Source organism: Triticum urartu, chromosome 2A (assembly GCF_056163025.1).
Source record: "Triticum urartu cultivar PI428250 chromosome 2A, HENAU_Tu73, whole genome shotgun sequence".
NCBI classification, from domain to species: Eukaryota; Viridiplantae; Streptophyta; class Magnoliopsida; order Poales; family Poaceae; genus Triticum; species Triticum urartu.
Genome location: NC_141874.1, coordinates 441,949,384 through 441,975,005, shown reverse-complemented (window position 1 = coordinate 441,975,005; position 25,622 = coordinate 441,949,384). Strand labels below are relative to the sequence as shown.

At 43.2% G+C, this 25,622-nt stretch overlaps 1 protein-coding gene across 1 annotated transcript; it reads left to right on the top strand.

Moving 5' to 3' along the window:
- The first annotated feature begins 17,598 nt into the window (after window positions 1-17,598).
- LOC147985397 (uncharacterized) lies at window positions 17,599-18,396 on the top strand. The gene has a single exon (XM_087541549.1). It carries the CDS (start codon window positions 17,599-17,601, stop codon window positions 18,394-18,396), a length of 798 nt encoding a protein of 265 aa, XP_087397675.1.
- Window positions 18,397-25,622: the final 7,226 nt, after the last annotated feature.

Below are 25,622 nucleotides of genomic sequence, written 5' to 3'. Positions count from 1 at the left end.
GGGCCGAGTTTGACTTTTGGTTTAGGTCATATGTGGATGTGGGAAGGTAGTTGAGGGTTTTGGAGCATATCACTAAGCACTATGAAGCAAGAACCTCATCAAGCAACACCTCATCCCCTCTTGATAGTATTGGCTTTTCCTATAGACTCAATGTGATCTTGGATCACTAAAATAGAAAATGTAGAGTCTTGATCTTTAAGCTTGAGCTAATCCTTTGTCCTTAGCATCTTGAAGGGGTTACACATCCTTTAGTCCATGCCACTTAATTTGTTGAACTTGTCTAAAACATACTAGGTAAAAGTATTAGTCCAACAAGAGATATGCTGTCATTAATTATCAAAATCACCCAGGGAGCACTTGTGCTTTCAATCTCCCCCTTTTTGGTAATTGATCGCAACATACATCAAAGCTTTAGATAAAGATATAGAGAATAGCAAGTAAAGCTTTGGAAAGACATGTAACAAGCATAGGCTCCCCCTACATGGATGCAATCATGTGAATATGGAATATAGAAGCATGTGAGAGCATAACCATGACAGAGTAGCAATGTGTTACATGTATCTTGGCTATATGCATCAGGGCAAAAGATATGAATATGGGAAATGTACCTTCATGCCCATGAGTCCTTCTTGCAAACAGTATGTACACCAGCAAGAATTTCTCATACACATGACTATGATGCATATACTTACCTTGTGGTCTTGAGTTGGCTAAGATGGGATGAGCCTGCGTAAACAAGGTTAGATAACACAGATGCACCCACTAGCTAGAGCAAACAAAAGAAACCACAAGAGTACCAAGACTGGGATGACATGTAGAGTGAGTATAGAGTAACATGTCCCCAAAGAGAAAGATATGCAATGAATTTAATAAATTTCTTTCCCTTGGATGTCTTGCTCCCCCTGAATCTAGCATGGGATACTGGGAGAAGATAGGGAACAGAAAAACAGAGCTCAAAGAAACAAATGAACAGAGCCAATGCAAATAAGCACATATGAACATGTCTTTCCCCCAAGAAGACATGTGGCATCTCTCCTCTTGAACATCAAGCATCTGGGATCCTTGAAGATTACTCTTTCCTGGAGTATTCCCTACCCCTAGAGATCTCTCCCCCTAGAGATATGATTAAGCTTTGATGTGATCTCTCTCTCCCCCTTTGACATCAATTTCCAAGAAGGGTCTTCTGGAATTTGTTGTGAATGGGTTCGGTCCTTGAATCACAGTACAAAGCATTAAGGTAAATGTGATGCTTGCAGAGGACAAGATTCATTGAGTGGAGCTGGATCAAGAATAAAGCAGGAATAAATGGCAAAATGTTTTTCCTGTAGTGAAATCGGTGTCACCGAGTTGTATGCTTCGGTTGCTCCGAAAATCTTCGGCTAGACCGGAGACATGAAACCGGTGGAACCGAGTTCATCACAGAGAAAAACACTTGTCACCTCAGCTCATTGGACAAATAAGATCTCACAAAGATTTGCAATGAATTGGATGCAGAAAATGCAGAACAAAAAGCAAAGAAAAGAAACTAAAAGATCTAGATGAAGTTTTTTTTGAAAGGGGAAACAAATATGCATGAGACAAATGCAAGAACACAGAAAAGAACACAAGAGAACTTCATCTAGAGTTGGGCGGTGACAAAGTCACCTATGTTAGAGTATATTGACCTAGGAGTCAAGTGAGATCACTTGATCATAGGTCGTACTCATCGTTTAAGCTCAAAATGGGGTTACCATTTTTCGTTTAAGTATCTTGATGTATTCACATCTTGTCGAGTTGCTTTGACTCATGACTTGGAGTAAAGCTACTCTAAGATGTAATAACATTCCTTGGGTGGCGGTGTTGATCTTGATCATGTAGTTGAACTTGTGTGGGTTGCTCAAGGTTGATGTAGCACATCAAGAGTTGGGAGCACCCTTTGGATTTTGAGTTCATCTACCTACATGGGTTAGTTTTCGCAAGGAAGAGCGCTTGTGTATCCAACATGACAATCATGAAGGTCAACATAGAATTTGTCAAAGGATATGTTTGAAAGGTTTCGTGCTTCCTTTTCATCAACCACCATTGTGTAGAGACTTGGTGATGTAGAGATTGCTCAAGATGTGAGTGAGTTGCAATCTCATAGAATTAGATTCATCCAAGTACCTACAAGGGTTAGATAACATGCAAGATGCAAATTTTCAAGACATAAGATAATCATCATAGGAGAAATATCAAGTGATTAGTCGTAAGCTCAAGTCTTGCATGTATCCAATGGAGTTCCTACTCCAAGTTTGAAGCATCAATGATGTTCAATTCACCTCTTAACCTGCAAAACACTTTCTCATCAAGTGGTTTAGTGAATATATCCGCTAATTGCTTATTGGTGCGAACATGCTTAAGGTTTATGTCACCCTTAGCAACATGATCTCGAATGAAATGATGACGAACTTCAATATGATTAGTTCGAGAGTGTTGCACGGGATTGTGAGCAATCTTGATAGCATTTTCATTGTCACAAAGTAATGGAACATGTTTCACATATATCCCATAATCTTTAAGAGTTTGGGTCATCCAAAGTAATTGAGCACAACATGAACCAGCGGCAATGTATTCCGCTTCGACGGTGGATAAGGATACCGAGTTTTGTTTCTTGGAAGACCAAGAAACAAGAGATCTACCAAGGAATTGACAAGTACCCGAAGTGGACTTTCTATCAACCTTGGCACCGACATAGTCCGAGTCGGAGTAGCCAACAAGATCAAAGGAAGCCCTCTTTGGATACCAAATGCCAAAATTTGGTGTATGTATTAAGTATCTCACTATCCTCTTCACGGCCTTAAGATGACATTCCTTAGGAGCAGCTTGATATCGTGCACACATGCACACACTTAGCATGATATCGGGACGTGAAGCACATAAATATAACAATGAACCAATCATAGAGCGGTAAACTTTTTGATCAACTGGTTCACCATCTTTGGTCAAATCAAGATGTCCACTAGTAGGCATGGGTGTAGTCATACCTTTGCATTCTTGCATATTGAACTTCTTGAATAAGTCCTTGGTGTACTTCGTTTGAGAGACAAAGGTGCCTTCCTTAGTTTGCTTGATTTGCAAACCAAGAAAGAATTTGAGTTCACTCATCATAGACATCTCAAACTTCTCCGACATTAGCTTCCCAAACTTTTCACTAAAATGATGGTTAGTTGATCCAAATATAATATCATCGACATAAATTTGGCATACAAATAGTTCTCCATTAACCCTTTTAGTAAAAAGAGTAGAATCTATTTTTCCAATTTCAAAGCCTTTTTCAATAAGGAACTTGGTCAAGCATTTATACCATGCTCTAGGAGCTTTTTTAAGAGCATAAAGGGCTTTGTGAAGTTTGTAGACATGATTAGGTTTCTTAGGATTGACAAAGCCGGGAGGTTGCTTAACATAAACTTCCTCCTCAATTTCACCATTTAGAAAAGCACTTTTAATGTCCATTTGGTACAAAGTGATATCATGGTGATTAGCATAAGCAAGTAAGATGCGAATGGACTCAAGTCTAGCAACGAGAGCATATGTCTCACCATAGTCCATACCTTCGACTTGTGTGTAGCCTTGGGCGACGAGACGTGCTTTGTTGCGAACCACTTGTCCATCTTCATCTTGCTTGTTGTGAAACACCCATTTGGTACCGATGATGTTGTGGTTGTTGTCGGGCTTCTCGACCAATGTCCACACTTGATTTCTCTCAAAGTTGTGTAGCTCTTCATGCATAGCGTTTATCCAGTCCGGATCCTCCAATGCTTCTTCAACCTTCATAGGTTCAATGCTAGAGATGAATGAGTAATGTTCACAAAAGTTAGCCAAACGAGTTTTAGAGCGAGTGATTCTCCCGGTTTGGATATCATTGTAGATTTGCTCCACGGGATGATCTTTAGCAATTCTTGCTCGAACTCGTGAAAACTTTTGCTTGGGTCTTGGTTGAACATCTTCTTCATCTTGTTCTTCTTCTTGGCCTTCTTCATTGTTAGCGTTGTCATTCTCTTGTCGTGGTGGATAAGGAGATTGTTGACATTCGTCTTGGTGCACTTCCTTGTTTTCTTCATCTTGGTGTGTCCCACTCGTGGATGCTTCCATATCAACTCTTGGTTCACCTTGTCATGAGGTAGAAGCTTCCACTTGGATGGACAAGGTACTCTTCTTTATCTCCGTTGGACGAATCTTGCCAATAGACAAGTCTTGGATTGCTTCCGAGGGATCTTTGTCTCCTACATCAATTGGCAATTGCTCTACTTGTGAGCCGTTAGATTCATCAAACTTCACATCTACCGTTTCTTCAACCTTTCGGGTGAAATTGTTGTAGACACGGTATGTGTGAGAGTTTGAGCCATAACCAAGTAGGAAACCTTCATGAGACTTAGGAGCAAATTTAGAACGACGATACTTATCAAGAATGTAGCACTTTGAGCCAAATACTCGAAAGTATCCAACTTGGGGTTTGTTACCGGTGAGGAGCTTGTATGCCGTCTTGCCAAGTAGCTTGTGAAGATACAAGCGATTTGTTGCATGACAAGCTGTCTCAACCGCTTCCGCCCAAAAGTGTTTTGGCGTCTTGTACTCATCAAGCATCGTTCTTGCCATCTCGATAAGAGTCCGGTTCTTCCTCTCAACGACTCCATTTTGTTGAGGTGTGTACGTAGCCGAGAACTCATGTGGAATCCCTTCTTCGTCAAGAAAGGTGTCTACATTTGCGTTCTTGAACTCCGTTCCGTTGTCGCTTCGAACCTTCTTGATCTTCACGTCAAATTGATTTTGGGCCTTCCTAGCAAAGTTTTTGAAGATCTTTTGGACCTGCGATTTGTCATCAAGAAAGAACACCCACGTAAATCTTGAAAAATCATCAACTATGACTAGACTAAATGAGTTACCACCGAGACTCTTGTAGGCATTTGGACCAAAGAGATCCATGTGAAGTAGCTCGAGTGGTCTTCTTGTGGTCATGATGTTCTTAGCGCGATGACATCCTCCAACTTGTTTCCCTGCTTGACAAGCACTACAAAGTCTATCCTTGTCAAATATGACATCGTTAACGCCAAGGATATGATTTCCTTTAATGAGTTTGTCAAGGTTTCGCATGCCCACATGGCCTAGCCTTCTATGCCACAACCAGCCTTTAGAAGATTTAGCAATTAAGCAAGTTCTAGGTTGAGCCTTTTTAGTGAAATCAACAATGTAAAGATCTCTACGTATACCGGTAAAGACCATTTTATGATTATCTCTACAAAACACTTGGCAGTCTACTTCAGTAAATAGGACATTGAAACCGAAATCAGCAAGTCTAGATACTGAAAGTAAGTTGTAGCCAAGAGATTCAACGAGCATGACATTTTGTATGGAGCTATCATGTGAGATGGCCACCTTACCAAGGCCAACCACCTTACCCTTTGAATAATCACCAAAAGTGACATACTTTCGAGGGTCGTCGTTTCTAGCAAGCTCACGGAACATGTCGTTATCTCCGGTCATATGATCAGTACATCCACTATCAAGGACCCATTCCTTTCCTACAGCCATGTAGCCGCGAAGATTTGCCATAGGACCAAAGTGTCTCATTGCATCATCGAGATCATAGTCACTATCATCATCCTCGTCATAGTATCCATGTTCAACATCATTTTGTGATTGATCAATTCCTAGAGAGGGTAATTCATTAGACAAATGATCATCACAATGATCACCTTTATGAATTCTAATAGCTTCGGATATGATATCGCTAATGATCCCAACATTTCCTATGGCACGCATGAGATTGGTAAGCTCAAATAGACAATCACCAAAGCTAGGATCACTAGAATTCATCTTACTCAAAGCAATAGACTTATGGAGAATTTCGTCTAAATTTTTCAAGGAATAATCTGGAAATCATTCCTCAAGAAATTTCCATATAGTATAGGCACAATCAAGAGTAGGCAAACTAGCAATCAAATTTTTGGGCAATCCTATTATGATAAGATTGATGGTTCTAAGATTGTGAATCATGTCAAGATCCTCTTCGGGCGTGGGATGCAAGGGATCAATATGAGGTGCACAAGGGCTAGCAATGTACTTGTTCAAGTGATATTCATTGAAAATCTCAAGCATTTCATTTTTCCACTCATGAAAATATTCTCCATCAAGAATAGGTACTCTATGTCTAAGACTCCCCAAAGTAGACACATCCATCTTCCTCCAAAGGTGTTTAAACCAAGGCAATGGAGATCAAGGCTCTGATACCAATTGAAAGGATCGAGAAGAGGTGTCTATAGGGGGGGGTGATTAGACACTAAGTACCAAAAGTTGCAGTTTTTAATTTCTTTGAGTTGAAGTGGAGTTTTGGCACAAGTTTAACAAACACAATACATATCAAGCAAGCATGCAAAGAGTATATGAGCAGTGAAAAGTAAAGCATGCAACTTGCAAGAATGTAAAGGGATGGGTTTGGAGAATTCAAACGCAATTGGAGACACGGATGTTTTTGTTGTGGTTCCGATAGGTGGTGCTATCGTACATCCACGTTGATGGAGACTTCAACCCACGAAGGGTAACGGTTGCGCGAGTCCACGGAGGGCTCCACCCACGAAGGGTCCACGAAGAAGCAACCGTGTTTATCCCATCATGGCCATCGCCCACGAAGGACTTGCCTCACTAGCGGTAGATCTTCACGAAGTAGGCGATCTCCTTGCCCTTACAAACTCCTTGGTTCAACTCCACAATCTTGTCAGAGGCTCCCAAGTGACACCTAGCCAATCTAGGAGACACCACTCTCCGAGAAGTAACAAATGGTGTGTTGATGATGAACTCCTTGCTCTTGTGCTTCAAATGATAGTCTCCCCAACACTCAACTCTCTCTCATAGGATTTGGATTTGGTGGAAAGAAGATTTGAGTGGAAAGCAACTTGGGGAAGGCTAGAGATCAAGATTCATATGGTGGGAATGGAATATCTTGGCCTCAACACATGAGTAGGTGGTTCTCTCTTAGAAAATGTGTATTGGAAGTGTAGGTATGTTCTGATGGTTCTCTCCACGAATGAAGAGTGGGTGGAGGGGTATATATAGCCTCCACACAAAAACTAACCGTTACACACAATTTACCAATCTCGGTGAGACCGAATTGAGAAACTCGGTCGGACCGATTTAGCAAACCTAGTGACCATTAGGATTTTCGGTGGGACTGAGATGCAACTCGGTAGGACCGATATGGTTAGGGTTAGGGCATAACGTAATCTCGGTGAGACCGATTACACAAACTCGGTGGTATCAATTTTGGTAGTAAGCTAACCAGAGAGTTGGTCAGGCAAACTTGGTGAGACCGATTACACAAACTCGGTGGGACCGATTTTGGTAATAAGCTAACCAGAAAGTTTGCATTGTAATCTCGGTAGTACCGATTTTGGTAATGGACATACACAAAGAGATTACAATCCCATCTCGGTGAGACCGAGATCCCTATCGGTGAAACCGATTTGCCTAGGGTTTGTGGCAGTGGCTATGACATCTGAACTCGGTGGCGCCGGATAGAAAGAATCGGTGGGGCCGAGTTTGACTTTTGGTTTAGTCATATGTGGATGTGGGAAGGTAGTTGAGGGTTTTGGAGCATATCACTAAGCACTATGAAGCAAGAACCTCATCAAGCAACACATCATCCCCTCTTGATAGTATTGGCTTTTCCTATAGACTCAATGTGATCTTGGATCACTAAAATAGAAAATGTAGAGTCTTGATCTTGAAGCTTGAGCTAATCCTTTGTCGTTAGCATCTTGAATGGGTTCCACATCCTTTAGTCCATGCCACTTAATTTGTTGAACTTGTCTGAAACATACTAGGTAAAAGTATTAGTCCAACAAGAGATATGTTGTCATTAATTATCAAAATCACCTAGGGAGCACTTGTGCTTTCACCTTCGCTAGATATTCTGTGCGCATGGCATGATCAATAATTTTCTGGATCCATGGCGCGAAAACTCTGAGGCAGAAGGGATATTGAGCAGAATCCTTCAGAATACGCAGAAACATGTCCTCAACATCGAAGATATATCGCTCAGAGATTGCATAGATAGTATTCCGAAGAACATCTGAGATGGACTTATCTATATTCATCTCGGCCAGAGGGTAAATAGTGTAAGAGAGCATGTGATATAGCGTCTGATTTTCGAACGTTAAATGCTCATGACGGGGAGGACTAATGTAGTCACGAATCTTTTCTTGATCCATAGTGCAACGAAAAGTTTCATCTGATATGACATCAATGTTATGCACCTGAATTTCATTGTCACCATGCTCAAAGCGAGGGAAATGGAAGTGCGAGACAAAGTATGTTGCAGTGCATTTGATGTGTTTTCCTTCGGTCATCCATTCCATAATCATTTTGAGATGTCGGATTCATCACCAGTGATATAGAGTGTGGCATAGAACCGAAGAATAATCTCTCTGTTCCGAGGATGCTCGAATTCGAATACCTTGGTGTGGCAGAAGTCATCCAGATCTTGTAGCATTGAAGCAGCCAATATTTCGCATAGCAGGGATGTTTGGGTATTCATGAGGAAATATCTTTCTGCTCTCATAGAGGACCCAAGAGTAATAGATGGTCTGTTCTTTGTCCAGAAGCAAGGTGATTCCGAAGTGCACTGCCCATCATACGGACTATCTTGAAAGAATTTGGGATGCACATTCCGATTGAAAGGAGGACCTTTGGTGCCATCTCCTAACAAGAACAAAGGTTGTTGACGAGGGTATGGATATTTGAGTTCGTCTTTAGATGAGAGAACTTCATCGCCATATACAACGGAGTACGGCGAGCAGAAAAAGATTTTTGTTCGGAGGGACCAACATCTTGCATTCTTGGCGTTGTGTCGATGGATAACTTCATAGAAGTTGATGGAGCTGGTGGTGTTGGGAATCGTTGCATGGAAAACAAAAAAATTATATGCACACGCAATTATCTATCCATGGAGATGCATAGCAACGAGGGGGAGAGTGTGTCTACGTACCCTTGTAGACCGTAAGAGGAAGCGTTTCACAACGCGGTTGATGTAGTCGAACTTCTTCGCGCTTCAACCGATCAAGTACCGAACGCACGACACCTCCGCGTTCTGCACATGTTCTGTTCTGTGACGTCCCTTGCCTTCTTGATCCAGCAAGACGTCGAGGTATTAGATGAGTTCCGTCAGCATGACGACATGGTGACGGTGATGGTGAAGTGATCCTCGTAGGGCTTCGCCTAAGCACTACGAAAATATGATCGAGGGAGTAAACAGTGGACGGGGGCGCCGCACACGGCTAAGACAATGTTGTGTATCCTTGTGTGGCGCCCCTACCCATGTATATATAGGTGGGATGGGAGGAGGCAGCCCCTGTGCGCCCCAAGAGACCTGGCTGCAGCCCTAGGGCTGCTGCCTTGCCCTGTGCCCCCTTTCCTTGTAAGAAGAAGGGGGAGGAAAGAGGGGGGAGAGGGAAGGAAGGGGGAGTCCTACTCCACACTTTCCTTGCCCTCACCTCTTTCCTTCTCCTACTCATAGGCCAGCCTGCTATGGGGGCGCACCAGCCCCTTGTGGGCTGGTGTGTTCCCTCTCTTGGCCCATAAGGCCCATATTTTTGTCGGGGTGCCCGAAACTCCTTTCCAGTGACCCGATAAGTACCCGGTACCCCCGAAACACTTCCGGTGTCAGAATACTGTTGTCCTATATATAATTCTTTACCTCTCGACCATTTCGAGACTCCTCGTCATGTCTGTGATCTCATCCGGGACTCCAAACAACATTCTGTCACCAAATCACATAACTCATATAATACAATATCGTCATCGAATGTTAAGCGTGCGGACCCTACGGGTTCGAGAACTATGTAGACATGACTTATTGGCTCCTACATATTCTATGAAGATCTTCATCGGTCGAACCGTTATGACAACATACATTATTCCCTTTGTCTATCAGTATGTTACTTGCCCAAGATTCGATTGTCGGTATCTTCATACCTAGTTCAATCTCATTACTGACAAGTCTCTTTACTCATTCCATAATACATCATCCTGCAACTAACTCATTAGTCACTTTGCTTGCAAGGCTTCTAATGATGTGTATTATCGAGAGGGACCAAAGATACCTCTCCGATACTCAGAGTGACAAATCCTAATCTCGATCTATGCCAACTCAACAAACACCTTCGGAGATACCTGTATAGAATCTTTATAATCACCCAGTTACGTTGTGACGTTTGATAGCACACAAGGCATTCCTCCGGTATCCGCGAGTTGCATAATCTCATAGTCGATGGAACATGTATTTGACATGAATAAAGCAATAGCAATAAAACTAAACGATCATAATGCTAAGCTAATAGATGGGTCTTGTCCATCACATCATTCTCCTAATGATGTGATCCCGTTATCAAATGACAACTCATGTCCATGGTTAGGAAACCTTAACCATCTTTGATCAATGAGCTAGTCAAGTAGAGGCTCACTAGGGACACAGTGTTTGTTTATATATTCACACATGTATTTAGGTTTCTGATCAATACAATTCTAGCATGAATAATAAAACTTTATCATGAATAAGGATATATAAATAACAACTTTATTATTGCCTCTAGGGCATATTTCCTTCAGTCTCCCACTTGCACTAGAGTCAATAATCTAGTTCACATTGCTATGTGATTAACACCAATAGTTCACATCGCCATGTGATTAACACCCATAGTTCACATCGTCATGTGACCAACACCCAAAGGGTTTACACTGGTACACGTCGGTGCTATACAAACGGTTTTTAACCCCTTTCCGTGATGGCATTTGGAACCGTCGCCTAGTGAGTGACGGTGATAGGGGGTCCTTCCCACACGACCCAGAAACCGTCGGGGATAGGGACCCTACAGTACTCCTACTCGTTTTTGCTCACATTGCCATTGCAGTCGGTGTTCTGTGGTGCTACGTTTACGATGCGCAGCCCATCACAAACGGTTCACTATTATAGAACATGTATGATGCGTGGCCCATCAGAAACGGTTCACTATTAAGAAGATTAGCTAATCGTCGTATGAGTGTCGAACAGGATTACGAAACGTCGGACCGTCGTAACATCATCGTACACAACAACTATCGCACACGCTATTCTGTAGTGCAACGTTTACGATGCATACTTCATTAGAAATAGTTCATGGTTGCGAATCGCGTACGATAAGGCAACTAACACAAATGTTTAGTTTGCTCGCATCGTTTGTGATATTGTCTGACATCGCACACGCTTTGCAAACGGTAACTGTGTGCATGCTTGCACACGTTTCCTCTCTGTGAACCGTCTCAGATTATGGTGTATATCGCAAACGATTGTGTTTTACCAACCGTGTGTGTCGTAACGACCTAGAGGGCATAATTTCGCCGTAATTTAATTGTTGTTATTTCAAATTGTACCAGATTTGAATTTGAATTTGAATGTATGCTACAACTTTATTCATATCCATCAGGTTCAAACAACCAATGCATTATTCGATTCATAGGTACATATGTTCAAGAATTACATAAGAACCAAATAATGAATGATGAACCACCGTTGTATACTTGTACTATTAAAGACGGTAAAGAAAGAGGCGAAATACATTCTGGTTGCTGAACAAGGTGAAGCGGAATTCCCATATTGTGCCCTCCTCCATGCAGAAGGCACGCACGACTCTAGTCCAACCCCTTGTGATGGCCGACCGCCCATCCTTCATGGTCTTCATGAAAACATCTAGATACTCATCGTGTTCTGGTAGAAATACTTTAACCTTTGCATGCCCACCAATCATGTAGTTTGAGAGGTAACCTTGAGTAAACTGCTTTGGCAACCACTGCAAAGGAAAAAGATTCAGACATTGTCATCTAACACAACTCATTATGGGCAGTAAAAAGAAGGCTGCGGAGTTCTTACTTACCATCATGCAGTTTGCTGTTGTCTTGGATAAAGTGTAAACAAATAGTTTAATTGCCATCTTTGGACCCATTTTACTAACAATCTTTATTAGCTTCCTCACTTGATGCTGGTTCATCGATATCTCATTGCCCCATACACATAAAGGGTCGAAGCGCGGATCTTTACCAATGACATATGTACCTAAAAGCACCAAGTTAATATTAGAATCTAAACAGCAATTGCACAATGATGTAGTACAACACTCTTTTATAATATCTTATAACATCCAATATACTCACATATTAGATGAATTAACATCTTATATTATGGGCCGGAATGAGCTTAGTGCATTCTTACAAATTATCGGCTGATTAACTGCTGTTGTGTCCATGGGTTACAGCTAGTTTGAGCTAGTTCGGGCTCAAATAGCCCTAAAGTATATCTAAACATGAGGGCTAGTTTGAGCTAGTTACATCTATAACCCACCCAAAAAAACTATCCAACCCAAGAGGTGCTAATTGGAGCTAGTTCTCCTAGTGCATTTATTGCCAATCTAACCCTGCCATCCAAACAACTCTTTGGATGGAGTTAGCTCAGGGTTAGTCATGAGCTAGAAACTAACTCTAACCTCTAGCTAAGTTGAGTATCCAAACAGGTTGTGTTGTTGTTGTTGTTGTTGTTGTTGTTGCTGCTGTTGTTGTTGTTGCTGCTGCTCTTCTACGTATATCTAGACACCATCAGAACATTAATGTAACCCTCTTCCTTGTTGCTATGTAGCTTAGGATTGCATATTTAGACATTAAGTACATTGCATGTTGCTATGTAGCCTTAGATATATTACATATGGCCCTAGTTAACCTAACGATAAATGGGTTGCAGATATATTCAGTTAAAAGTCTGATTCACCGATTAGCACCTTATCAGCCCCCGGCCTATATGGTACCAGCTACCGATATCCTGAACAGTGAGCATATATAAGCCATGGGATGAAACCAACCTCGATGGAAAACATCAGTCATTCCCAAAATTGTCCTGTGTAGGTACATCGAGAAGCATGTTAAGCACAACAGGCTAAACATCAACCAAAATTATCCATGGCAGACAGAATAAACTCCAAAAGATAGCTTCAGCGTGCAGGTTTAAGCACGCTAGTTATTGTTAAAAAATGGAAAGGTGTGGTAACTACAAGATGCAACAACCAAATGTAGTCATTCATAGTGGTATTGTTGAAACTGGTAGTGATGAAATCGAACTGCACAGTTCATACTTGCACATATAGAACATCATGTTGTGAATAACTGGAATAAACAAGGCATACTACAAACAACCAAAGATAACATTTGAAACTGGACATATGCTAACTACAAACAACCGAACAATCAAAAACTTTAAAAGAGGCATATGCTAGCTATAACAGGCTTAACAACAAGCAAATATATGCATTCCTATCGGTATGTTTAAAACTGGATTGATGAAATGTACTGCACAGTAAATAATTGCACATATAGAGCATCACATTGTGAGCAACTGAAATAAACAAGGCATACTGCGAACAACCAGATATAGCAATTAAAATTGGACATATTCTCACTACACTACAAAAGGGACTCGACAAAACAAATCATGGGTTTCCCCCTGTGAAGAGTCATGGCAAAACAAATCATGGGTTTCCTCACTTGTCACAGATGGGCTCATTCTCGTGGGAAGAGCACGGTCCCTGGATGCGCTCCATGTTGTCGCAGATGGGCTCCTTCCCCTTGGAAGAGCACGGCTGTAGGGTGCCCTCCCTGATGTCGCAGACGGGCGCTTTCCCCTTGGAAGAGATGGAGAGGGTGCCCTCCTTGTGGTCGCCATCGATGAGGTCTAACTTGGAAGCTGTGGATCCCAAGCCAGCGTCGTAGAACGTGTCCTTCAGAAATGACAAAAAGGGCTCGATGGTGATGTAGGATGGCAAATTGTTGACAACGAGCTAGAGGAGATCAGCGGCGGGGCCATGGATGAGATCGACGGCGGTTGAACCCGAGGGGTTGGGGGTGGGCCACTTAACCTGTGACATAGCCCGCCTCAGGACGTCGCTGTCGATGACCTCGATGTCATAGCCGGCGGCCGAGACATGCCCGCATACTCTAGCCCACTTCTTGAGTGCCTGCCGCCAGTAATGGTCATCAGCTTCCTCGGCGACGTCGGGCGAAGAGACCGCGATACACCTCTTTTGGGCCAGTCACTCCTCGAGCTCCACGGGAAGCATAGCCAGGCTTAGGCTGCGATGCTCTAGAGTGGGGGATGGGGATGGGGATCTATGGGAAAGGGGGCGTTTGGCAGGCGTCATCTAAGAAACTCAGGGCGGTATGGGTATGGAGATCGGTGGGTAAGCTGCACGGGCAAACCAGCAGATGTTAACAAGGAAGGCCTTGCGGCGGCGGCGGCCTAGGGTTTCGAGCGAGGGAGGGTGTGTGTGTGCGCGCGCATGCCTGAGGAGGTTTTGGTGTGTGTGTGTGTGGAGGGGGGGGGGGTTGTTTGAGGAAATGACACGGGTACTAAAATTTTTACTACGCGGGAGTCAAACGCGGGAGTGAAATGCCGGGGCTATTGAAAATCTTGATGATGGTGCATCGCACACGGTCCGGAGATAACAACCATGTGTTGTGAAATAGAAAAACCCTCGAGCCGGGCAGATATTTTCGAGGGATGCAGGCGGGATTGGGAACAAGAAACATCACACACGGTCCGGAGATAACAACCGTGTGTTATGAAACAGAAAAATCCTCGAGGCGGGCAGATATTTTCTAGGGATGCAGGCGGGATTGGGAGCAAGAAACATCCCACACGGTCGAAACACAATAACCGTGTGTTATCGAACAGAAAAAGCTACAAGCGGGTAGATATTTTTGAGAGAGGATTCCCCGTGGAGCCCAATGTACCATGCAGATGTGTGCGTGACAGGGGCACCGGCGTGGCGCACGGTTAGTTTGAGTGAAACCGTGTCTGTTGCGTCATTTGACTTGTCTAATATTCATAAATTTGGCGAAAAATGACACGGGAGAGGGTTAGAACACGGACACACTTGCATGTGGACCAAATTTATGTATGAAAAGGGTGGTTTGATTTTCAAATACCAAATGCAACTTCGATGTGGCACCTATCTCGCAAAGTGCACGGTATTGCTTGCCCCCCTCGTGTCGGCACGAAGGGGATCCTAAGCTATGAATGCATGTCCCCTCCTCCCAACCGAGGTTCACCTAGAAAAGTGCGAAGTAGCTAGCAGCCCCCCTCCCTCGTGTCGGCACGAAGGGAAATCTAAGCTATGAATGCATGCCCCCCAACCGAGGTTCACCTAGCAAAGTGCGAAGTAGCTAGCAGCCCCCCTCCCCAACCGAGGTTCACCTAGCAAAGTGCGAAGTAGCTAATAGCCCCCCCCTCCCTCGTGTCGTCACGAAGGAAATCCTAAGCTATGAATGCATGCCCCACCAACCGAGGTTCACCTACCAAAGTGCGAAGTAGCTAGCAGCCCCCTCCCTCGTGTCGGCACACAAGGAATCCTAAGCTATGAATGCATGCCCCCCAATCGAGGTTCACCTAGCAAAGTGTGTAGTAGCAGCTAGCAGCACCCCCCTCGTGTCACCACGAAGGGAATCCTAAGCTATGAATGCATGCCCCCCCAGCCGAGGTTCAGCTAGCAAAGTGCGAAGTAGCAGCCCCCCACACACTTTCAGTCGACGGGCTAGAAAGGCATCTCTCACCAAGATGGATCGTAAAACGGACCAAGAATAATCCACCTTGGTCGTACAACCTCTCACTTGTTGTTGGTCAAAGTGATGGCCGTCCATGCGACCCCGGAGATGGGCTAGCTCGCCAATAATCACGCAAGTAGCTAGTCCTCGAAGACAACCACTACATGCGTGTGGCCCAAACATATGTATGGAGAGGTGTGTTTTTGAGTAACAATGGAACAACTTTGATGTGGCACCATGATTTCAAACTAGAAATCTCCACACTGAGTGAGGGTTAGGTTGACGATGCATATGTATGTTACACCACACTTCAAGCCAACGATGGGGATTCATGCATGCATGCGCGCATAGTATATGCGCTCAAACTCAATTAGGTCTGAATCTCACCATGACCTATACTATGATAACACGAACCAAATGAAGAATCCGCCATGGTAACCTATCTTCTTGTCGGTCAAGGTGATCATGGATGTCCACGCGGGCCCACGAATATATAGGCTTGTCGCCGGTAACCACGCGAGGGAGTGTACCGTTCGAAGGCAACCACTACATGCATATGTATGGAGGTGATGTGTGCATGCATGTCTGAATACCATTTCACAACATTGATGTGGCGCATGCGCAAAAAATCATACACTAACTCCCCACACAGAGCGAGATCAGTTCATGACGTGTCATTGTATTAGCGACTTTGACTCGATGGGAGGGATTCGTGCATACACATGCATATGTGTGTGCTCAAACTGTATCATGCATGTCATCCCGTAGCATGACATATATATATATATATATATATATATATATATATGAGTGGCACTATTTTAATTATGGAATTAGAATAACTATTTGAATCACAGCCAGCCCTACAAGGGCCTGAGTGGATGCTCCTGAACTCCTCGAAGGCCCGAACCGGCAGGCAGAAAAAAAGGAGAACACCACCCCAAATCCACGAACCACTCTCCACCTTCCCCGAACCACCCCCAATCCCGCACCTCCCACTCTCTCCCGATCCCCCACGGCGCCGCCGTCGCTGCCTGCCCAGGATCCCGCCGCACCGCCGCTGCTGCCTGCCCAGGGCGCCGCCGCCCCCCCCCCCCCCCCCCCCCCCCGCCTCCTCCTGTGCACCGTCGCCACCACCTACTCCGGCGCGACGCCGCCCCACAGCTGCTTGCGCACTCCGCGGAACGCGCGCCGGCTGCTTGTGTCCGCCATCTCTTGCTTCACCGGCGCTGCGGTGGACTGAGAGCTGCCGTGGCCTCGGGCGTAGCTTCCTGGTACTTGGAGAGCATGTCGAGCAGCAGCATCATGTCGGCATCGTTGTTGTCAAACAGGAGCAGTGGCCGGGGCTTGGTGGTGCCAGGTCATCGAGTCGGTGGAGCCGGTGGAGGAGCCCGGCGAGGGCGAGTGCTGCTGCTGCAGCAGCTGCTCGGTGGTGTGTGGTCATGGCGCGGCGGGTCAGAAACTTAACGACGCGTGTGGTGAGCCGTGTTGGATAATCCAAACATCCGAGTACTAGTAAGTTTAGGTAGCTAAATTTGATACGGTGCAATCAGTGTTGCCGGGTTTTAGATTAGGGAAGTAAATTAAGTGAGTCCGGTTAGGACTTTGTGTCCGTATCACATTAGTTTTGGAGTCAGGTCGTGCACCTATATATATGCACCACCTTGCGTTGCTGCGTTCTGGCTAACTTCGAGTTGCTGCGTTCGTGTGCGTGTGTTTTGGTCCCGGTGTTTGCGTGAGCACCGGTGAAATATCAAGTGCTACAGCTAGTTCGTATACGTCAAGACGAGTTGCGCGTACATGACCCGTCGAGCTGCAGCGTGATCGTGTGTTTGATCCTTGGGAAATTCCAACAATTGATATCTAGAGTAAGGTGTGAAGGCTTCGCCGTCAAGTTACGTCACGGCGGAGTTGAAGGATTCTTCGTCGCCGTCAAGTTGTGTCACGGACGACGGAAAATCGAAGAGGATCATGTCGACTTCAAAAGCGAGTGGTGGTGGTGTGACCATCCAGTTCCCCATGCTTGAAGGCGGGAATTATGGGGTGTGGGCTGCAAAAATGAAGATCTTCATGCGTGCACGTGGAGTCTGGGCAGCGGTGGAAGGTGATGGTGCGGTCGAGGAGATAAAGGACCAAGAAGCTTTCGCCGCCATAGCCCAAGCTGTGCCTGATGCCGTTTTCATGACCATATCGGAGAAAGAGATGACAAAGGAAGCTTGGGAAGCTCTCAAGGAGATGCATGCTGGAGATGATCGTGTCAAGAAGGCTCGTGTTCAAGCTCTAAGGAGGGAGTTCGAGAGGATGAGCATGAAAGAATCAGAAGGGGTTGGTGAATTTGCGTTGAAGCTAACCTCCCTGGTTAATGAGATGCGGGCTCTCGGATCAAAGACGGAGGACATCGTAGTTGTGGAGAAGTTACTTCGAGCCGTTCCCGATAAGTTTTTACCGATTGTTGGCACCATAGAGCAGTGGGGCGATGTGACGAAGATGTCGGCGATGGAGGTGATCGGGAGGCTGAAGACCTATGAGTTGACGTTGAAGGGGCGTGAACGCGACCAAGAAGAAGAGCAGTTGATGTTCTCGCGTAGTAGGGAGAAAGATAAGCAGAAGTACCGGAAGTTCGACAAATCTAAAGTCCGTTGCTACAATTGTCAGGACCATGGACACTATTCGCGAGAGTGTCCTAATCCGCGGAAGGAGGCAAAGAAGGAGCACGGGACTCTACAACTAGCTGAAGTGGGCATGGATGATGACCCGAGATTGCTTTAAGGAAGAAGCGGCGGTTGAAAAAAAAACAAAAAAAAAGAGTCGTGTCTTTAGTTTTGTTTGTGTCTGAGTCGTCCGTGTGTCTTGGCGAGAAGACGAAGGCCAGCGTGAAGATGGATGCGCACCGGTTAAGTTGAGTTCCTGCATGAGAGGCTATGTGTTTAGTCTACATGTAGCACGCTAAGATGTGACGGCGTGGACTGATAATTCAGACAATGTGTTGGTTCAGAGTCTACGAGTCGAATGTTTGGATTAGGGGTGATTGTTGGATAATCCAAACAATCTCTAGTAGTATACGTGTTGGATGTCTAGTAGTAGTCCGAGTACTAGTAAGTTTAGGTAGCTAAATTTGGTACGGTGCAATCAGCGTTGCCGGGTTTTAGATTAGAAAAGTAAATCAAGTGAGTCTGGTTAGGACTTTGTGTCCGTATCACATTAGTTTTGGAGTCAAGTCGTGCACCTATATATATGCACCACCTTGCGTCGTTTGTAATTATCAGAAAAACGAAAAGCAATAAAGAGATATTACGAGGCACGACACGTGCTTCTGGCTAACTTCGAGTTGCTGCGTTCGTGTGCGTGTGTTCTGATCCCGGTGTTTGCGTGAGCGCCGGCGAAATATCAAGTGCTACAGCTAGTTCGTATACGTTAAGACAAGTTGCACGTACACGATCCGTCAAGCTGCAGCGTGATCGTGTGTTTGATCCTTGGAAAATTCCAACAAGCCGCGCCTCCTTCGGCGCACCGCCGCCACCACCTACTCCAGCGTGACACTGCCCCCAGCTCCATCGCCTCCTCCAGCACGCCGACACATAGCCCCTCCCAACGGCCCCCACCACCGCAGCACATGGGGTGTTCCGACCGCTGTGGGCGCCGCCCCCATCTCACCTCCTCCTAGGCGTGCCACCACTACTCCTGTCTCCAGCAACCCATCCCAGATCGCGATCTGGAGCGGTTCACCCCTCGGGGCTTGGGAAGTTCACCGCAGCCGGTAAGTGCCGTCGAAGGGCGGTGATCTGCAACTTCCTCTCCTTCCTCGTCGTCGTCACCTGTCGTTGCTTCGACGCCACCAGCTGACCCATCTCAGGCTAGCGTCCCCACGCCCAGCCGGAGCTCGCCTGGCTCGAAGATGATCTGCAGGACTAGAGCACAATATCCTGAAGAGATTGTAATTGTTGCACGTTCAGGAAGCCCTTGGCTCAAGCATCAAAGAGAAAACTAGTTGTTTAAGTAGCGGTGGAGGAATATGTGCATCGATGCATGATTTGAGGCAATAACTTTCTTTATAACTTTGATCTTCGAAGTCGGGCACTGGCGGATTACAAATTCAATTCTCTGAACTTATCAAAAAACTGCTACAGGTCCAGTGATGTATCACTGCAGCTCCTGACGGTCGATGGTGTCGTTGCGGTGCGTTTGGCTTCGCAATGCCCCACGCTGCCACCACCTCCAGTCACTTCAATTCAGTTCAACCTGCCCAGCCACATCAACTCGATTGTTTGTGTTTTGAAGAACAAAACAGAGTTGGCTGAAAATTTGCAGCAGTTCAATGAATCTCACAGTGGAAGGAATCATGTGGGAAAAAGTTGCTTTCACCCATTCCAGTGCTGCAGCAAATTCTGTTGATTGTGTGTCATCACAATTTTGTTTATCTATCATGTGGTGCTACTTCTCTCTCTTCCCCTATCACTCTCTCTAATTGATTCTAATCCATAGCCGACAGTGCCCCCAAACATCTACGGATGGAGCTCTTGCGACCGATTGCTGAAATTCTAATTAAAAATGGAGAGAAGTCCAGTGAAAAAGTTAAAATGACGATGAAAAACAACACTTGATGACTACTGGATTAACCGACGAAAGGAGGAATGCGTGAGGCATATGGTTTTTGTTAGTTTGTATATCGCTACATACTTTATCAGTGAACGACTCCCTGTTTTATTAGTGAACATTAAAAATGTAACTAGTTCCAACACTTAAAAGTTAGTGTTAACTTAAAAAACATTTTGCTATGGCATATCGTTTGTTAGAAAACAAAAATCACCAGCTCAGATTTCAGTGAAAAAAGAAACTATAGAAGTTCATATATTGACGCCCTCCATCTGTTTAATGAGAAATTCCAACGAAAGAGCTCGAAAGAATTTCTCGTTTGTTAAAAAAACAAAGCTAAGCTAAGGCACTACTTTCTTGTATGTGAATGAGATGTGATTTAAAAAAGGATATACAAGAAATTGCTCGTGTTTATTTTTTAAATTGGATTTTAATCGTTTCTAAAAAATAATCATTTTTTAAAGTTAGATTTTCCTCGTTTCTAAAAAATAAGAGAGAAGGCCAACTCAAAATAAATAGAGCAGTCCAAAAAGTTTATAAAAAATGGATTTTCAAAAAAATAATAGAAAATTTGAAATAACCGAGAAGATCAATAAAATGTAGAAGTTCAAATTTGACAACCCTATAAGTTCAATTTCAAATAATCGAGAAGATAAAAAACTAGAAGTTCAAATTTAAAAACCCACAAAATTGTTTGCTTATGTAAAACCATATTTTTCTAAGAAGTTCAAAGTAAAAAAAGAGAGAAGTTCGAAGGTAAAAAACTTAGATGTTTTATCGTTACTAAAAAATAAAATGAAGAAGTTCAAAATAAAAAAAAGGAAAAACTAAAAAAGTTTTAAAAGAATCTTCTTGTTTTTTAAACCGAAACGCAGAGAAGTCCAAATTGATAACTGCCGGAAGTTCACGTATTGCATGGTGTGCATTTCGTACGAGAAAAAAGAATAAAAAAAGGCAAAGTTTAAAAATTTGTTGCTAGAAGTTCAAGTGCTCTTCACTCAGAAGTTCAAAAATTCTTGTTAGAGAGGTTCAGCATGTGTTTACATGTTCAAAAAACACAAAAAAGATGTTGTGTCTCATGTTTTAAAATAATTCTCTCGATCCATTGCAAGTTTGGAACAAATATACTCTATATGAAAAAAGTTTTTTCTATTCAACAACTTTCCAAGAGGTATATTGTATGCTCTATTTGAAAAATAAATGGTTAAAATAAATTGGTGTATATTGTTCGAAAAGAAAGGTTTAACCATATTAAAAAAAGTTGTGTTTTTCAACAAGTTTCTAATGATTTACCATTTGTGGAACTCCGAGGAATGAGTGAGAAATTACAATCAAAAAATACATGGCTGAAGTTCAATATGAAAACATCGAGTAGTTCAACTACTATACGAAATGCATTTCAGATGAGAATAAAAGAATACAAACCACCCTGCACGGTTCAAAAATTATATTACGAGACTCCGAACTTCATAAGCTTTCCAACCCTATATTATATGCTACATTCCCATGAGCGGTTTAAAATTTTCATGTATACCGTTTAGAACATGTTTTTATATATTCAAAAAATTCTTTTGAACCGTCGCGAGCACGAATACTGATAAACACGGGAAAGTTGCGTGTTTTCAATAGATTTCCATTAGTATATCATTTGGTTTGGGAGTTACGGATAAAAAACAACACGTCAAAAACAGAGTGAAGTTCAAACAGACATGCCCGAGAAGTTCAACTACTTCACGCACTGCATTTCCATTCGCGATGAAGGCTGAAATCATGATCTCGTCATTTTCTAATTTACTTCAAAATGACAGGAATATCATTTGTGTAAGTTCAAGTCCTCGGTCGGAGAAAGTTAAAAAAATTATTGTGAGAGAGGTTTGTATAAAAGGAATATCATTTATGTAACACTAACGAATGGATGAGAAAATTACAAACGACAATACGTCACAAAATTTCAACGTGAAAACAGTAGGAAGGTCAACTACTACATGGTATGCGTTTCAGAAGAGAATAAAAAAATTACAAAACTAAAAGCCTAAAAGGTTTGTTGCAAGAAGTTCACGTGCTTCACCCTGCACGGTTAAAAAATTATATTTACGAGACGTCCGTCCTACATCAACATGTTGTTTTAAAAGGCAAAAAACAACGTTGTTTTGCCATTTTAAATACTGCTGTCAAACGACAACGAATTTGGGACACATGTCTACATGAAAACTTGCTGCTATTCATAAGCTTTCCACTGGTATATTATGTGCCACATTTCGATGAACGGTTTAAAATTTTCATGTATACCCTTTAAAACACGTTTTTATGTATTCAAAAAATTCTTATCTATTGAAAAAAGTTCATAGTGAAAACAACGAGAAGTTCAAGTACTGCAAGGATTGCATTTCAGGTGAGAAAAAAAGTATAGAAAAATAAAATCTTAAAAGGTTTGTTGCAAGAAGTTCACGTGCTTTGTCCGGGGAAGTTCAAAAATTCTTACGAGAAAGGTTCACCTTGTATTTCCATGTTCGAAAACACAAAAAAGAAATAGTTTTTTTGTGTTTTAAAATAATTCTCTCAATCCACAAAGAAGTTAAGTTATTATTTGGGAGCAATTTGATTTCAAAAAGAAAATAAAAATTTATAACATCCCAAAATTCTAAATTTTGGAATGTTATAATAAATAGATAGATTCGACTGATTGTTTGATTGATTGTCTGAAAGTGAGTGAATTCGAAACTTTTTGAAAGTTAAATGAGAGGGAATAAAAGGACTTTCCCAAACTTTCATATTTGCTTTCTGATCTCCATGAATTCAAATTCTTTTCAAATACAAAACCTCGGAGAGAAGATGACATGACTTCTTCCATTTATTTAAATGACAAGGGGTGTTGAAAATATTTGAATTTCATTTGAAAATATTTCCGATTTTGGAACTTTATGCAACTCAATGATTTTCATGAGAGAAGATAAAATGACTTCTTCAAATTATATAAAATATGAGTTGGGAGTTTCAAAGAATTAAATTCAAAGTTCTTTTGAATTTATTTTCAATTTGGAGTTATTTGAGTTTTATTCAAATTATTTTTCTTCAAAAATAAAATATGTGGAAATTAGGTAACATGATTCCCTACATTAGAAAATTGGAGAAAAATTTATTTGAAATCATTGTGGTATTTTTAAAATGATTTTTGTTGGATTTTAATAGACCAGTAGCACTCTTTGATTTATCTGAATTTGTGTGGATTTTATTTGAAGTTATAAAAATGTTCATGTTGCAGAAAATCTTTTTCTGAAAATTTTGATATATTATATGCCTATATAATATTTTTAATTATTTTGATTTTATTATTTTATTTGTCTGGAAAATAATGTTAACAAAAAGAACTTCCCTCGCCGACTGGGCCGGCTCAGCTCCTGCCAGGCCGCGGCCCAGCCCAGCTCCCCGTCCGCCTCGCCCTCCAGCTCGGGACGGAGTCCCGAGCGACGCCGCGATCGCCGCCGCCTCGACGTTCGTACCGTGCCCGGATTCCCCTCGCCGCCTCTCTCCTCCCTCCTATAAAATCCGGAGCCCCGGGCCTCCTCTCTCTCTCCTCTCCCCGCAACCGCCGCCTCCCGCCGCTGCTGGCTGCCCGCGCCGCCGACGCACATCGCCGCCGCCGCCGCTAGCTGCTGCTGCTTTGCCGCCTCTGCCGCGACGCCGCAGCTGCGCCTCGCCGCCTTGCCGCGCCGCACCGCCGCTGCCCGCGTAGCCTCCGCCCTTGCGGCCTCGCTGCCGCGCCAGATCCGCCGACGCCGGAGCTCGCCGGAGTCCGCAACCTCGCCGGAGAGTCTCCGGTTTTCACCGAAGAACCGCCCCGAACCGGTATAAAACCGCCCCCGGTTCGCCGGTTTTCTTTTAGGTTTAGGTTTTCTTCGGTTTTGCTTAAGAACCCGTTTTTTTTAAATCTAGTTAATTTGCGAACGTTCACTGTTTAGATCTCCTTACCGAACGGTTTTCGTCGGTTTAGGTTCTGTAGCGAGCGTTCGCTCGATAGATTTTTTCCTTTTTCTTATTATTTCGGCCAGGGACCTATTTGTGAGGATTTTTTTCTTTTACAGATTAGTCCCTGATTTTCAAATGACTATAACTTTTTACTCGTTTGTCCAAATCCAACGAAACCAACGCCCACTTTTTCGTTATGATCTCCTCTATCCAGTAATCCAACTCAAACATGTTTTTGAAAAGTTTAAAATTTGAATTAGATCAGATTTGAATTCAAACTTCGTTTGATCATAACTTGAGTTTCGTAGCTCCGTTTGAGTTGATTCTTTTTGCAAATCGAAGCTCTTGACCTAAACATTCTAATAAGGCCAAATTCGCATAATTTTGGTACTGTTAGAAATTGTTTTATGTTGCAAGAGTTATTTGCTTGGTTTTGATGTTTCCGAATCGTCTTCTCCGTTCTTTCTGATCTTTTGAGTGATTGCTTATGTGTGGTTACTATTGCTTGCTTACGATAGATTGACCGGAGTGTGACGAGTAGATCTATCAAGAGTTTTGAGTGCGAATAATCTTCATCAACATTGCAGGCAAGTTCACACTTTGATCATACCTCTTTCATACCCAGTTTTTATTGCATTAGATCAAACCTCCAACATTGCATGATTATGATCTAATTAAATTGTGGTTATTGGGAAGTAGTTGATGAGGTAGGAACCTATTGCCCTGCATTCAAACCTTGGGAGTTACTTTTACGTTATGCTTACATGGCCATGCTATGCTCGTAGACGTGGATTGGGTTTTGAGAGCATCGATGACAGATGTGAGATTGTTAATTAATGGTTTACTTAAGGTGGCAACTTAAACACACATCTGGGTGGATTGAGGCACCTGGTTATTCTAGGATTGCCTGTCTAGGCACCTGGGTAATCCAGGACTTGCCTGTTTTCTTTTGGACCGCCACCCAGGCTCAAAGGGATCATGAGATTATTCATACTAGAAACTTCCGTGTGCAGCCACAAGCTATTATGGGCTCTAGCATAGTTGATTAAGTCGTGTGAACTCTTAGAGTGGTAGACTAGCAGATGTAGGGGTTGTAGGTGGTACGGTCTACCCATCGTAAGGTGCAAACGCTTCTGAAAGACTATGTCTCGGTCATCCGTTTCTCAAACATCCTGTAGTGCGAGAAATCCAACGGAGGCGATCGAGTCTTGTGGGGAAAAGTGCGCAAACCTCTGCAGAGTGTATAAACTAATCATGATTAGCCGTGTCCCCGGTTATGGACATCTTGAGTATCTAGTTCTTGGATTATCCTGTTGATCTCGTCATGTTACTTTAAATGAATATTGTTGGGTTTTAATGATGATGCTTAATTGGGATTGAGAATGCTGTCAACCATTCTCAATGTTCAACAACCACCATGATAGTTAAATAAAAAT